The sequence below is a fragment of the Nelumbo lutea genome, chromosome 5, assembly GCF_056320005.1.
Source record: "Nelumbo lutea isolate HS-2025 chromosome 5, American lotus-T2T, whole genome shotgun sequence".
Taxonomy (NCBI): Eukaryota; Viridiplantae; Streptophyta; class Magnoliopsida; order Proteales; family Nelumbonaceae; genus Nelumbo; species Nelumbo lutea.
Window position 1 is genome coordinate 13466151 of NC_142688.1, and position 16204 is coordinate 13482354.

The 16204-nt window shown below is 36.6% G+C and overlaps 1 protein-coding gene across 1 annotated transcript in view; it reads left to right on the forward strand.

Moving 5' to 3' along the window:
* LOC148850452 (uncharacterized) overlaps positions 1 to 16204 on the forward strand; it is a 60165-nt gene that overhangs the window by 17637 nt on the left and 26324 nt on the right. The window contains exons 6-10 of the mRNA XM_088945605.1: positions 6828 to 6923; positions 7046 to 7108; positions 7281 to 7340; positions 14857 to 14925; positions 15946 to 16027. Of these exons, the coding sequence (XP_088801731.1) occupies positions 6828 to 6923; positions 7046 to 7108; positions 7281 to 7340; positions 14857 to 14925; positions 15946 to 16027 (370 nt within the window). The remainder of the gene's footprint in view (positions 1 to 6827; positions 6924 to 7045; positions 7109 to 7280; positions 7341 to 14856; positions 14926 to 15945; positions 16028 to 16204) is intronic.

The window sequence follows — 16204 nt, forward strand, 5'->3', positions numbered from 1 at the left end:
ATTTCTAAAGCAGGAAGGTGAAACAAAGGAAGATAAATGGGTGGAAAAAACAAAAATGAAGGATTAAAAGATGAGGAAGACAATGGAAAATTATAGATTATGAAAGGTAAAGGAGGCCTATTCAGAATCATAACAATCTGGGAGAGAGGCAATTGGCACAAGAAGCTAGTGGTTCAAACTAAAGAAAAGCCACAAGATTGGAAGAAAGTTGTAGAGACTATAATCAAGGACCTGCACTTAAAAGGGCGGTGATAATAACTCCTTTTTGAAAAATAGAAGGCCCTTCTATAATTGGTGGAAGATGTGGTAGAAATCACGGTGATGAATTTTACAGTTGAAGCTAACATTTTTATAGTGGCAAGTTGGAGCCCTCTATCTAATGAGAAAAGTTATACCATAGAAGATGGGGTGATTGTTCGTATTCTTGGTCTCCCCTTCCATCTTTGGAAGGAAGAAACTTTCAAATTGATTGCTCTCCGTTGTAGTGCTAAGTTGGATAGTATCTTTGCGATCTTCATTCGACAACCATATTGTTGAGTGGGGTGAGACCTGAAGAAATCCCAGGGAAAATTTTAGTTGTAGACGACCAAATAGTGTACTCAATTTGGTTGACAACCGCCATTAAAGCTGCATTGTGGAGAGCTACTAGAAGGAAGACAAAAGGTTTGAAGAAGACTTCCTACGTGGCAATAACCAAATGGTGGCAGCAAAAGAGATAGGAAGTTACACTAATTTGGCTGAACAAACTCTGGGTAGACGAAAAGGCAAGGGCTTAGGAGAGAAAACGTATTGTCCAACTCCAAGGAAAGGAGGGGAGGTGGCGCATGAACGCTGGGGCTTTGACTGATGGTTCTTGACATGCACAACAATTACAAATTAGAAGTTTAAAGAAAAACCTAGAAGAGCCTTTTTGAGGTTCAACCTTGAACAAGACGGAATTGGTTGGGCCAAGCTCTCAATCCAAACCACGTGACACTTTAAGTGAGCACGTGAGACTCAAGAATGGGCTAGGGTCTATCCTTTTAAGGTCCATAGGTGTCTCGTATTCGGTTAAGAAGTCAATTCCAACTTTTGGGCCTAAAAATAGCCCAACACATGTCTCTTTAAAAGAGCACGTGACTACTAAAGAAGACCTAACCTTAGACAAAATTTTATGTTTATCATCCTCCTCCAGCAAGTCAGGTATTCTTAAGAACCGACCGAAGGAAAAGGGGCAACAAGCATTGTTGCAGTGGGTACCCAGTAAAGGGAAATGCGTCTATTTCCCTTGAAAATGCAACCTGAGATTCAACAGATGTCACAACAAAGGATTTGAGTGATCTCAGTTCGAAGACTCAGAAATCGAGGGTAGTAGCAATGACAGTGTTCAGATTTCTCTGATTACTCAAGTTTGGTCATCTTCAACCAAATTGTAAGGGTAGTAGCCAAGATATTTGTAGATCACTTCAAATTCTTTTACAGAAGACCTTTGGGTGAAAGGTTGAATGTAGAAGGGTTAGAGTGGCCTTTATTAGAAGATGATGCAACAAGATGGCTAGAAAGGGATTTTGAGGAAGAGGAGATAAAAAAGGCAGTCTTTTCACTAGACAGAACTAAAGCATCGGGTCCGGATAGATTTACAATGGCTTTCTATTGGGATTGTTGGGAAGTAGTGAAAGATGAGCTCTTGGAAGTTTTTAAGGAATTTTCAAACACACATTGTCAGCCCTGGAGTTAATGCAACTTTCTTGGATCTAATTCCAAAAAAATCTGATCCTAGCCAACCCAAGGATTTCCGACCCATTAGTTTAATGAGAAGTATCTATAAAATAATTGCTAAAGTTTTGTCTTTGAGGATTAAAGTATTACTTTCGTTCTTCATCAGCTGGTTTCAAGGAGTTTTTGTTCAAGACTAGCAAATAATTGATCAAATCCTAATAGTCAATGAATGTGTAGAGGAAATGAAAAGATCTTGCAGAGAGGGTTTGTGTGCAAATTGGACTTGGATAAAGCTTATGATATGGTGGATTGGAATTTCTTAATAGAGGTGATGCAAAAGCGTGGTTTTGGGGAGGGATGGTGCAATTGGGTGTTTGGTTGTATTCGGTCTTGTCACTATTCTATTTTTGTTGATGGATTGGTGAGAGACTTCTTCCCATCTTGTAGGGGCTCAAGGCAAGGTGATACTCTCTCACCTTTTCTTTTTACCTTAATGGCAGATGTTTTTAGCAGACTCCTCTCTAAGGCTGACAGTGTAGATGAGATTAGGGGTTGGAGAGTGGGGAGAAACAATTTTCCAATTACCCACCTTTAGTTTGTAGATGATATTATAATTTTTTGTGAAGGGGGTGAGACTTGGAGGGTGAGGAATTTAAAAGAACCGATCAAGAAGTTTTAAAGGATCTCAAATTTGACAATAAACTTAGACAAGAGTTGCCTAGCAGTGATTCATATGGAGGGGATTGCTTTAAATGCAGTAGCTGAGTGATAAGAGTGTCCTATCACCCCTTGGCCCTTGACCTACTTGGGCCTTCCTTTAGGAGCTATATTCTGGAACCCAATTTTAGAGAGGTGTGAAAGGAGACTGGCGGCTTGGAAGAGAAATTATATTTCCTTTGGAGGCAGAATTACTCTAATAAGATCAGTCTTGGCTAACCTACCAATTTACTTCCTCTCTGTCTTTAGAGTTCCACCAAGGGAAGAAAAGAGGCCATCTAATTAAATGGGAGATGGTTGTTAGAGAGGGAGAGTTTGTGGCACAAGGTGGTTATTCATGGGAGGTTGGAGAATGGTTGGAATGCGGGTGTATCACGATGGATTACTTTGGCAGCACCTTGGAAAGCACTACATTGCTTTCACCATTTGTTTATCATGTTTGTCTGGTATGATGTTTGCTTAGGGACTCAAATCCGGTTTTGGGAAGACTTGTGGGTTTGAGACAGACCTTTAAGGGATTTGTTTCCTTCTTTGTATTCCCTTTCCTTGTATAAAAATAAGATGTTTTTGAAATCCATAATACCTCCTATTTTGCCTTTGGATCATAATTGAGATTTTGAGTTTCAAAGGGGTTTGAGGGATGAAGAGATTACTTGTTTGTTAGATCTTTTACTTTTCTTGTGCCTCTTTTTTTCTTGTTCTTTTCCAGTTCCCTACCCCTCTTTCTTTTCCTGCTAAGGAAGTTTGGTGTCAGCCAGTCCTCCCCCCCCACAAAAAAAAAAAAAAAAATTAAGGCTTTTTGTTGGGAAGTGGCTTATGGGAAGATTAATACTCTGGACTACATGCAAAAGAAAAGGCCTTTCTTGTGTATTTCTTCGAACCGGTGCACTCTATGCAAATCCGATGGTGAATCTTGTTATTACTTACTAATTTTCTGTTCCTTTGCTGCAGACATTTGGGATTGGTTTTTCTCTCTATTTGGGTGCTGGTAGAACATGCCAAGGGAGGTTAAGTTACTGTTTGACCCTGCTACCTTTGCTTGGCCAAAAAGAAGGGAAAGAATAATGTGGAGGTGTACTAGAGCAGCAGTGATTTGGACTCTATGGGAAGAACGAAACACAAGAATCATTCAAGAGAAGGAGAGAAGCAAGCAACATAATTTGGAATGTGTAATGACCAGGGTTATACATTGGCTTCTAACTTTGGATTTTTTTGACAGGTCTCCTTTGATTATATATGGAGGAATTGGTTTTCAGTGGCATCTGGTTCAGTGTAGAAGATCAGACCAAGGCCGGTGTCGACACCTCCTCTTGAAGGGTTTCTGAAATTAAACTTTGATGGGAGTACTCAAGGTAATCCAGGTCCGTCTGGAATTGGAGGAGTAATAAGGAACAGATAAGGGATCATACTAGCACTTTATTCAGGACCGGTAGGGATTGGAGACTCTTTAAAGGCTGAATTGTTTGTAGTGTTACAAGGTGTTCAGATTGCAAAATACTTAAACTTGGAGAACCTGGTAATTGAAGGGGACTCCAAAGTGGTGGTAGGTTGGTTGAGGGTTCTGCTCTCGATGATTTGGTGTTATAGAAATGAATTGAAGAAGTTTCAGTAGTTAATGCAGCAAATGAATCTAAGTATACAGCGGGTGGGGAGAGAAGCCAATGCTTTGGCTGATTCATTATCTAAGCAAGGGTTGATTAGGGATCAGTTGTATTGGGCACAATTGTAATTCTATTCTAACTCTATTCTAACAATGAGGCTGCATTTCGTGCCTCCCTGTGGGGTGCTTGTAACGATGCATTTCTTTATGATTTTCAATAAATTTTAATGATCTGTTACTTATCAAAACTGCTTGCTTTATCTCTTCTTCCTCAAAACTCCTTTCCAGCTACCTTGCCTTTTCCTTAGGCAACCTTGGCCAGTCCACTACTAATCTTTCATTGAAAGGCCTATTGAAAATTGATTTAAAGTGATTAATAAACTTCTTGGATTTGTCATTCGGTTGGTTATCGCTTCCTCATCTATCTGTAACTTAATCACAAAATTCTTCCTCCTCTCATTTTTTTGATAAATGAAGAAATTCTTCCTCCTTCCATTTGCCAAATCATGAAAGAATATAGTATTCTTGTCTATGGTATTCCCATTGCTTTCCATTGATCCACCTATGCCTAGTCTTTTGCCTCCATTTGATCTCTTCTCTCAATAGCACTTCTTCAAGATCCTTTTTCAGGTGTCTTCTCAATTCTCTATCATCCTTAGAAAAATTAATTTGGGATTCCTTCTCATCCAATCTTCTATTCGACTCTTTAATTTTGGATCTTAACCTCTTTAATTTCTTATGAAATCTGACCCCTTTCCAATTTACCTCCCTTAGCTCTTTACCCCACCACATATTTTTGAACTTGAATGGTCTAGGACAAGTGAGAAAGGACTCCAAACCTATTTTAATAGGACAATGATTAGAGGCAACTCTAGGCAAAGCTCTGGAGACCAAGTTTCCCCAATGGCTCTCCCAAGCTATGTTGAAGAGAAGCTTGTCCAATTTGGAGTGGAGAGGAGTTACTTGGTGATTGGACCAAGTAAATTTGGCTTGCAAAAGTGTAATATCCTTCAATAATCCTCAATAAAATCATTGAACTTCCTCATGCTAGTTGTAATTGTTTGTTGGAGATTATTAGTTTCTTTTGAAAACCTAATTACATCAAAATCCCACCCAAACACCACAGACCATCCCAGAGCCCTTGGATTTCATAAAGCTCCTCCCATAATTCATTATTTTCTCTGTAAGAGTTAGGTCCATAGAAGGGGGGTTGGGCTTAGCCAACTTAGGGAAGAAGAATGTAGCATTGATGGGTAAATGATTGTGGAGATGGCCTTTAGAGAGGGAGAGTCTTTGGCATAAGGTAGTAGAAAGTATTCACGGGTGCATAGGTAATGGTTGAGATGCTAGTGTTTCTTGATAGACCACTTTGAACTCTTCGTGGAAAGCTATCAATGGGGTCCTTTCCAACTTCTTGAGCCTCATTGGGTATGATGTGCGTACAGGAGATAGGATTAGGTTTTGGGAGGACATCTGTATTGGTAATTCCACTCTCAAGGACCTTTTTCCCTCCCTGTATTCCTTATACCTCTTTAAGGCTGAATCCATTCAGAGGTTTGCCTCTTTCTCCCATTTTTCTGGTATTAGTTGGAACCTGGACTTTAGAAGAGGCCTGAGGGAATCAGAGCTTGACCAGGTTTCTTTGCTAATCAAAATCCTTGAACCTGTTTGTTTGGATCATTCTAAACTTGACACTCGTATTTGGACTCCTCCCCTTGGGTTGGTTCTCCTTTGCTTCTTTTTTCTCTTGCCTTTCCTCTTTCCCTAACTCTCAGTCCTTTTATTGCAAGGAAATCTGGCCCAAACCCATTCCCCCTAAAGTGGGAGCCCTGTGCTAGGAAGTCTCTCTTGGTGTTTCCTTCGCAAAGCTAATGGAGAAAGCTGTTACCATTGCTTGGTGGGCTATTCCACCCGTCTACCTTCATGTGGCCTAAGAGAAGAGGGAGAGTGTTGTGGAGATGTGTTAGAGCTGCTCTGGTATAAATGCTAGGGTTTTTAATGACAAAGAGAGGGATGTGTATAATGTTTAGGACTGCATTATGAACAGGGCCATCAACTGGGCTAAAGCTTTGAATCTGGATTTTGTTCTCACAATTCTCCTTTGATGACCTTTGGAGAAACTGGGATTTGGTTGCTAATTCGTCATCGGTTAACAACAAGCATAGAGCAGTCTTAGGAACTCCCTAAAGAAGGCTTCATCAAGCTGAACTTTGATGGCAGTTGCTTCAGTAATCCAGGGTCTTCTGGAGTGGGAGGAGTTTTAGGAATGCAGAGGGTCAGATTGTTGTGTTGTTTTCTGGCCCAATTGGAGAGGGGGATGTGGTTAATACAGAGGTTCAAGCAGTTTTATAGGGAGCACAGATTGCTAGAGAACTGAATTTTAGGAATCTGCTGATAGAAGGTGACTCTAAACTGGTAACTGGGTTTTAGGGGGGCAATGAGGAGATTCAAGTGGTTTACCTCCAACATAATAGTGAGAGTTCAGTGGGAGAGGATATCGGCTAATGGGCTGCCAGATTCTCTAGCTAAGCAAGGGGTGTTTAGGAACAACTTATTTTTGCCTCAATTGTAAATTTGTCTTCTTTTTAAGGTTGCATCTCGCTCCCCTTGGATTTTCCTTGCTGTATCCATTGATAGTTTCTTCTTAATCTTAATGAAATTCCACTTATCACTTATCAAAAAAGTGTTTATTAATATTTTATTTATGTTTCTTATTCTAATGTAGTTTACACTTGAAAACTTTCACATAGTTGTGATAAATTATTCCTTTCATGCAGTAATATGTTTTTACTCTTGTATTATTCTCTTGCAGTTGTCACGAATTATATACTTGTTTTCGAGTAACATGCACGATGCATCTTTGTCTCTCAGCATTCATACTACCTGTGCACGCCTAATGTTGAACCTGGTGAGAACATAACCTTGGTGCCCCATCATATATGGAGAAATCTGCATTTGATTTCTGTCTACACCTGCTTTGCTATTTCAAGTATTCAGTCATGACATTTGCTTCTATTGTCATGTTTCTAGGTAGAACCCATTTTTGAGAAAGGCATTGATCAGCCAGCCATGGATGAAGCACGGATCCTATTGGTTTGAGTCCTTAGTCCCTAAATTTGGAGCCTTCTTATCCTAAAATATTACTACAATGCTACTTTTTTTAAATTTGTTTAGATTGAATGCTTTCCTTTGCATGTATATTTGTAATTGTTATTTCAGGGAATTTTTTATCTGGGGAAGGTTTCATAACTTTGTCTCTGTACAGGGGAAAATTTTGGATGCTTTTGTAGGGAAGTTTGGTACCTTCAAACGAACTATACCACAGGTATGCAACTTAGTTAATCACTTTTGGAAGTAAAGAGTTTTTACTCCATCTTTTCATGTCAGTTTGGTTTATGCTTTATTGCATTGAAACATCATTGTAACTTGTTTCTTAGTGTCAGTTTGGATGGAGTATGAATACAAATATGTAGAGTGCAAAACCTTGTATTCTGTATTATTTTATATGTATTTGTACTGTACATATTTGCATTTGTACTCTGATGGGGATCGGTCCAGGCATTATAAGACCTATTCTCGTAAGAACAAGGCCAACAAATAGGTACTGATTTGGCATGGGGTAGACTCTTTGGACTTGGACTGAGCTGATCAGGGGCATTTTCGTCATTTAACTAGTCCTATGTGGGCCTGGGCTATACATCTTGTTCCTCTAGTTTAATAGGGCATATCTTTCAATTTTCAGTTTATTTGCATTAGTATATAGAAAGCTATTGTGTTTCTTGATGCACAAGACACGGAGTGGCATTTTTGTAATTATGGTGAACTGTATTTTGGGACACAAGTCACTGCATATAAATAGATGTATTCTCGTCCTTTTGAAGCTAATAAATGAATGAAGATTTCTTAAGAGCTCTCTTTCTGTATGGAGTGATTCCTACAAATCCTAGAGTGATTTTAGGACCCCTTGGAGTGATACTTTGGGATTTCTCTTTCTCTACCCTCTCTACTCTCTCTCTTCCTCTCTCATTTCTATTATTTGATAGTTTGTTCCAACCCTACTGCATCAGTTTTGTTATCAGAGCATCAGGTTTCAAATGGCTCATAACATGGTAGAAACATGAGAGGAGGATTAAGTGAACAAGCTAAAGAAGAGTTGTTTCTTGCACTTATTAAGCGAGTGGACGCCTCAGTGTTGATGGAAGAACAAGAAGAGAAAAACAGCACCAATGTTTCACATAGACGAGGTGAAGTAGAGGGTTCTAACACCAATAACCCTGTTGGTCCATGTGAACCACCCACTAAGGACTGCCATCAAGCCCCTAAAGTCTCGAACTCTACGAACTCAAGGTACTTCAAATGATTTATATGATGAGTTGGTGGAACATTCCAAGACTAATATAGATGACTATCAGGATGATATTACTAGTAAGGTGAAGATAGAAGTTCCTAGTTTTAGAGGTGATATCAATCCATGAGTTTTCTCTAATTGGTTGGTAGAACTAGAGGAATACTTTAATTGGGTCGATATGTCAGATGAGAGACATGTTTGATTTACTAAACTTAAACTTGTAGACCATGCAAAAGTATGGTGGAGGAGTGTGGAGAATAGATTACAAAATATGGGTAAGCATTACTTGGAGGGAAAATATTTGTCTAATGACTTCCAAGATGCTCTTCATGATGAGATGATGACATTAAGGCAAAACAGCTTATCTGTGCTTGATTACATGTAGAAGTTTGATGAGCTTACTATTAGATGTAGCAGGTTGGCATCTAATAGTACAGAAAGTGAGAAGCAAAATTTGGCCCAATTTCAGAATGGTTTAAGGGATGATATTCAAAGGGAAATGATGATTGCAATAGTTTATGATGTAGGTGATGCTTTTTAGATGGCTCTTAAAATAGAGAAGAGCTTGAAGCAAGTGAATAGTAGGATATAAAGCTATTGTGTTTCTTGATGCACAAGACAAGGAGTGGCATTTTTGTAATTATGGTGATTCCTTGGGATTTCTCTCTCTTTTCCCTTTCTCTCTCTTCTCTTTCTCTACCCTTTTTACTCTCTCTCTCTCTTCCTCTCTCATTTCTATTTTCTAATAGTTTGTTCCAGCCCTACTACATCATACTCTTTCCAAACTAAGCCTTAATTGCAATTGACACACATTTCTTGTTTATTGGCATGTTTTGGTAGTCATAGTTGTGAAGTTAATAGCTTAATAATCTTTTATAGTCATTTCTTTGTTGCTCCAGTACTTTTATAGGAGTAATGGTGTACATTATGTGTTTTTTGGGCCTGTACATTGTGTTTTTTGGGCCTCTATTGAATATTTAGCCTCACTTTTGTTTAAAACAAAAGGTGTTGCCTTTATTTTGTGACCTTTCATAGCACATAATTTTCACGAAAGTAATTGATAAAGATTATATATATATATATTCTTGATGACTTGTTTGAGGATCATCCACATCTTTCCCTTGCCTTAGGTTGTGGTTGTACGTTTTCTTTTTCTTTTTACATTCTTTTATTAAAAATATGTATTCAAAGAGTGATTATGATATTGGAAAGGCATGATAGCAAAAGAAAAAAATGATAACCAATCAATTGGTATTTATCAACATTCATTTGGGGGGGTTCTAACTTGTCATAGTTCCTCTAATATCATTCTGGCATCATAGAAATTGCTATATGCAAAAGATTGAAAGTACAATCCTGTCCTTGTAAGCAAGTACCAAGGCATAGATCTAAAGCTGTAAAAAAGTCCTTTCCCAAACTTAATCTTGTTAAGCCATTGGTGTTTTGGGTAAGCAAAACAGAGTATCCCATCCTCAATCACATTAAGGTAATTGGTAAGGTAGAGATCTCCATGGCTTCCTACCAATTCTTTTGCTGCATTTAACAACATTGTGGGACCCTCGTTCACTGGTTGAGGAAGAGGGATGCAATCTAGAGCAAACACCAGCATTCATTGAACCTGCATCAATGATATCATTCAAGGAATAAAATATCAACACGATACGCCTGATACGGGGCGTATCATATCAGTATCGGACCTCACCGGCATAGGATACGTCACGATTGGATACTTATCCTGCCAGTCGTGCGTATCGGTTTGATACACTACCGTATTGGCGCGTATCGTATTGTATCGGGTGATACAATCCGATACACACCAATACGACAGTGTACCGCGTCTGTGTCCATGCCTTCGTCTGACAACAATAAACTGCGTCTCACTTTAAAAAAATGAGGTAGGCGTGATTTGAACATAGAACTAAAGTTGCCCAATGACCAAGAGCATATGCCTCTTCAACCGCCAAGCCACTTACCACTTTTTGATAATAAAAGAAATACATTAACCTTTATCAACATTAAAGTCTAGTAGTCTAGATACAACCCAAATAAATAATATATATACTAATATTCAACAACTCCAACTATAAATTAAAAAGAATAATTTTTAAAATTAGTATTTTATGAACAATGGAATAAATAATTTATCAAATCTACAATATACTAGAAATTGATTTTTAATTTCAAGAAATTTATACAAATAAAAATTATTATTAATAGAATAATTATTTTAATACTTAAAATTTATGAATTTGCACATTATTTGTATATTCAAATTTTTATAAATTAATAATTAATATTTTAATTTGCATTAAATAATAATGTATTTACTATTTACAAAAATAAAAAAAAATTTACAAAATTTTTGAGCATATAACATAAACTGAATTGGTCAATTCCACTAGTCTGCATTTATATTTTGGAAATTTTATAAAATAAAAACATTAATAATGGGATAATTATTTTAGTAATTAAAATTTATGAATTTTCATATGATATATCTTCAAAACATTAATAGATTTGATATATTTTAAGTTAAGATTATATATTTTTTATAAATTATTAATTAATACTTTACATTTTATAATAACATATTTATTTAAAAAAATGAAAATATTGTTTAACAAACATTTGAGAATTGATTTTTTTTGTGGATTTTTTGTTATTGTTAAAAAATAAAAATAGTAAAATAGAAATATTGATATGGTAATTCAAATAGAATAGTTGCATGTCTTAGATTTTTGATTGATGCATTATCCATAAATTTGCATAATATCTACGCATCTCGCTATATTAGTTGTAATTTATTTTTTCATATATACCATTATAATATAAAGCTCTAATGTGTTTATATATTATTTATAATTTTTTTGACATTAAACTTAATATTATTAATATATTTATGGATTTTTTGTCCATTTCCCTAGTGTATCCAAGCGTTTCCATATTTTTTGTCTGTATCCATGCGTTTCCCAAACGTATTTGTATCCGTATCCATATCCAAGTTGTTCGATACGATACCCGATGCCAATACTTTGATCATTGGTATCATTGTTTAGGAAACCAGACCGGTTGAACCTTGACTGGGACTCTAACTAGTTTGGTCACACCCTAATAGCCACATTTTCTAAAAACCTAGGCTAACCAGGCGGTTTAACCGGAAAATTGGTGAATTGGCCCCTGTTTCATGAAACCACTTGGGTCCATAAATAATTGAAAATTTAAAACGTGGTTAACAAGACTTTAACCCATGGCGTCTTATTTTCATAAATTACTTAATTACCACTAAGCCACCTCTTTACTTGTGGTAATTAATGACTCTAGTTATACATATTACTTTATTATTATGCACATATTTTAAAGAAAAAGTAAATTAAGAGACTTGAACCCTATTCATTTGCTTTAGAAACTAAGGAACTTACCATCCACCCACCAATATTTAAGTATATTAAAAGTTTAATATATTATATATAGAGTTTTATGACCTGTAGCATATATATATATGTATATGCCACGTCATTATGGTTTTGCCCTGGTTGAACCTCTGACCCGTGAACCTCTCCCTTCTGTGGTTCTATGCCTGGATGGTTCTCTGAACATTGAATAGTATCGCTGAATGCTTAAGGTTTGTTGCCCTGATCTTGTGAAATTTCCATAGTCCAAGTTGCTAATGGGATTACCATAACAGTGTAACTTCACTTCCCCTTTAGAATGATGGATATATATGAAGCTCTGAAAATGGAGGAGGCTAGGAATGGATTGAACGATCTGCAGAAGGTTCCTTTATATATGTAGGAACGATCTGCAGAAGCTCTGAAAATGGATTGAACGATCTCCAAAGTTGGAAAGGGAAATCAGGTCAGATTCTGGGAAGTTGCATGGTGTTTGGTTAGGGAGATTTACTTCTCTGCGCTTGTTATATGATATGCGCCTGTTATACAAGGGGAAATCAGGTTGTATGGAATCCTTCTGCTGTTCTTTGCTAGATGAAAAATTGCGATATGTACATGGTTTTTGCTGGTTTTGGAGGATGTAGTAGTGCAAACAGAATTTGAAGACCAAAAGTTGGGTTGATGACCGTTTACAGAAATTTTCAGTCAAGTCCTTTATCATCTACAAAGCTCATTAGAGTGGTTAACCCCTACTTGTGTTGCAGCCTGCAGACCTTTCTGATATAAACCCTTTCAGGTAGCCGAAGAAAAAAGTTAGAATAATGAGGAGGGCTGTAAGGGTAGCAATAGTTTGGGTGTTTTGTGAAGAAAGAAACAATAGAATCTTCCAATTTAGCAATCTTCAAGGTTTCTAACTGGTCGAAAACTTTGGAGTTGTTCAAAGATTGTTTATTTGATGATATTTTAAAGAATTGAGCAACAATTGCAAGTTCTTCAGAACCAAAGGATTTGATACAGGAGAGTTGGGCCCACCAAATGTGGCTTTATGTTCTGGGCCTACAGGGGAGGGAGATTCTCTTAGGGCTGAAGTTTTAGCTCTGCTCCAAGGGATAAAACTGGGGTAGTTAAAACAATTGGGTCTTAGACAAGTGGAAGTGGGAAGTGATTCAAAGATGGTTACAATCAGGCAGTATAGGAATATGGAATTACCGGATGTACTTAAGGGAGATAAGAAGCCTTTCAAGAGAGATTAATGTTTCCTTTAAGTGGGTTAGGTGGTCAGGAAATAGTTTGGCTGATGGGTTTGCTGGACAAGGGGTAAATAGAGTTGAATTGTTTTGGGCTGAACTGCAATTATGAAGTCTTTAGGGGTTCTCGTACCCTATGCTATGGGACTGAACCTCTGTAGTGTTTTTCGAGTTAATCTATTGAAAGTTACTGTTTCCTATTAAAAAAAAGAACACTTAGTTTCACAAAGATCACCTAAACCTTGCAATTTAAAAGTAACCAACAAATGTGTAGATGTGTGAGGAAGCAGAAGAATATGCAAAATCATTTATTTGTAAAATGAAAAGTATCTAAGAAGATACCAGGTTTATTTCTCATTGTATTTCAGGTGGAACTGAGGTTCTAATCCAAGTGCATCAGTTAATATTTTCTTACCATTCCTTTGAGTCTGGAAATGCAATTCTTTGGAGGATCATCCCTTTTGCGTCATTGTTGGGTCCTTTAGAAGAATTGGAATTGGAGAATCTTTCAAAGCAAATCAAGGCCAAATCACAAATTTTGCAAGGATGTTAGCTTTTTACTATGGAGTGGTCTTTGTTACACAAAGCTTTAAAGGGCAAGATTGATGCCAAGTAGGATGGGCTGATCATGCGGTTAATGTAATTATTCTCCATTTTTTAGATCATTAACTGTTTAAAGGTTGTATTGATAAAATCATAATAAGAGATAAATGAGAGTCATCAAAGCTCTTCCCAAGTCTAGAATGAGAGCTAACTCAACTGCTACTTGCGACAAATGATAAATCATTATGCCTCTACTCAGCTGAGGCATCTGATTTGTCTATTGACTCCTCTTTGAAGTGTATCAGTATGTGTATTTGCTGATTTTATGGTGCAACTAAACAGAGTTTTAGCTAACAGCCAAAGATTTGCTTTCTTAACATGATGATAAAGCTGTCAAATGTTCCAGTGCTCCATTCTTCACCCACTTTAGGACTGTTTGCAAATCTCCTACCTCTAGGTTTGTGCATTGGTGCATCCCAAAGAGGAACACAGCCTTAAGCCCTGTAAAAGTGATACTAGCCCAGCCCTTGTGGAAGGACAAATAACAATTGGACCTGATTATTATCCAACTTGAGTTATTGGGATTTCTAAGGTTTCAATTATCAATTTCTCCTCTAATTAGATAATTGCCCAACCTGAGATGCTGGGATTGCCAAGATTGCAACCATCAAAATTGAGTTTTATGTGCCCAAGAGGTTGGGGTGCCCAATACTCCAATCAGGTCATCACCAACACCAATTGGGCCTTAGTTCTTGGGATACCTTTTCTTTTAATAATTATTTTCCTTCATTATTATAAAGAAAAAACACAAAGAAATGCAACACATGTTTTTTTTTTGGTAAGGTCATCTGGTCATTGAATCTCTGGTTGAACTGTCTGATCCGGTCTGATTCGATGTCAGGCTACCTGCTGACATAACTAATTCCTACCTTGTGCTGTTGTGCACCCATGGTTGGTGGATGTTAGAATTATATTTGAAAAAAGTTGTGCTAGATGTTTGGTTTCTTGGATTTAATTATAGATATATCTATAGAACTCTGTCAAAATAGAATAAAAACATGGAATGAGATTAACTTATTGCATTTGCATCTGTAGGTCTAGTTGGGATTGTTTCTCCTTAAAAACATGGTGTGAGATTAAATTTTCTAGCATATCTATAGAAATGCTTGCTGCTAAGCATTTCATATGGAAGCTTTGTTTTATATTATTGCTGTTCATTATACCGTGAGATGTTTCATTTGAAATTTTAATCTTGTTTGATTATATTCTTTAGCATGAGATTCATTACTGATTTTGAATTGTATCTTGAGTTAGCTACTAGAAGAGGGTGAAGAGGGAAGAGAGCGATCCACATTGAGGTCAAAGCTTGAACTCCCTGTGCAGGTTGTTGTAGAGCTTTTCTTTATTTTTAATGGTTTTTTTGCTACCCTTTGTGAATGAATAAGTTTATTTGTATATCTAATTAGGAGATGCCCTTTTTGCCTTAAACTTATTTCTGCATTTTTTTTCTTTGTAATCTAATGTTTCCTCATTCTGAATTAATTTTATTTATCAGTGTAAACATTTTGCATCCTTGAAGGTATTTTTTTCTCACATTTCTTTTTTTCCCACATTTTAACAATGAATAATGGTTTGCTTGTGTATGCATATATATTTTTTAATTTATTTTGTTTTCCTCATGGATTGGATTTTATATTAAGGAGCCCTGCTTCTTGGTTTTTACTTAATGGAAGTTCTGAAGGTAACTTCAGTAAAATTTTATTCGTTGTGTCATTTCTATTCTCGAATTCAGTGCGTCTTAGGTATAACTTGTTTCTTCTTGATATTCTCTATATCTTTCTTTATCTGCATATTAAACTTCTACTGATTTTGTCTTATTCTTACAAATTAACATATTATTGCTTTTTTTTAAGCTATCGTTTTGAACCTAAGTTGTGCTAGACATATGATGAGTGAAAACAATTGTTTCCTAGGAAAATGAGTAATTTTCCTGATGTTTGGGTTAATGTGGAAATCAAGCATAACTGGTTGAGAAATATATGGGAATTGTGAGATCTGAACCAAGAGGACTGATGCAAGTGATCACAAGAAGGTGGTCCAATAACAAACCTGTAGAGTGCTTTGTTGACAAGAGATGAAGTTGCTGTTTGACCATTCAAATCTTGGTCGATGGTAAACCTGCAAAATGCATTGTAAAATGAAGCATGTAGAGCAGAAAGAATTTCATGTTCCTATATCTGCTGATTTTTTAAGAGTTGTTTGTCTTCCACTGGCCTTTTACTTATTGCTAGTATTAACTCATTTGTTCTTTTTATTCCTCACAAAACAGAGTATTTTGCTTTGGATTGAGATATAGTGCCTATTTTGCTTTGGATCTTCTTTTGATATGTAATCTTGTTGCAGGCAGTTCTAAATGTGCAGGTCCCTCTGGAACATTCTAAGGAAGTCAGTGATTGTAAACATCTAATCAAGACATTGGTTATGGGTAAGTATTATATTCTAATTATTAGCTTTCTACTTTTTGGTAAATAGTCGTTTCTTTCAAAGAGCTCTTGTAAATCCTCCACCCTATATAAAATCATGACATAGAACCCCCAAGAAACAAGAAAAATAGTAAAAGAAGGAAAAGAAAAGGATTAACTTCTCATGTTAATATATTTTT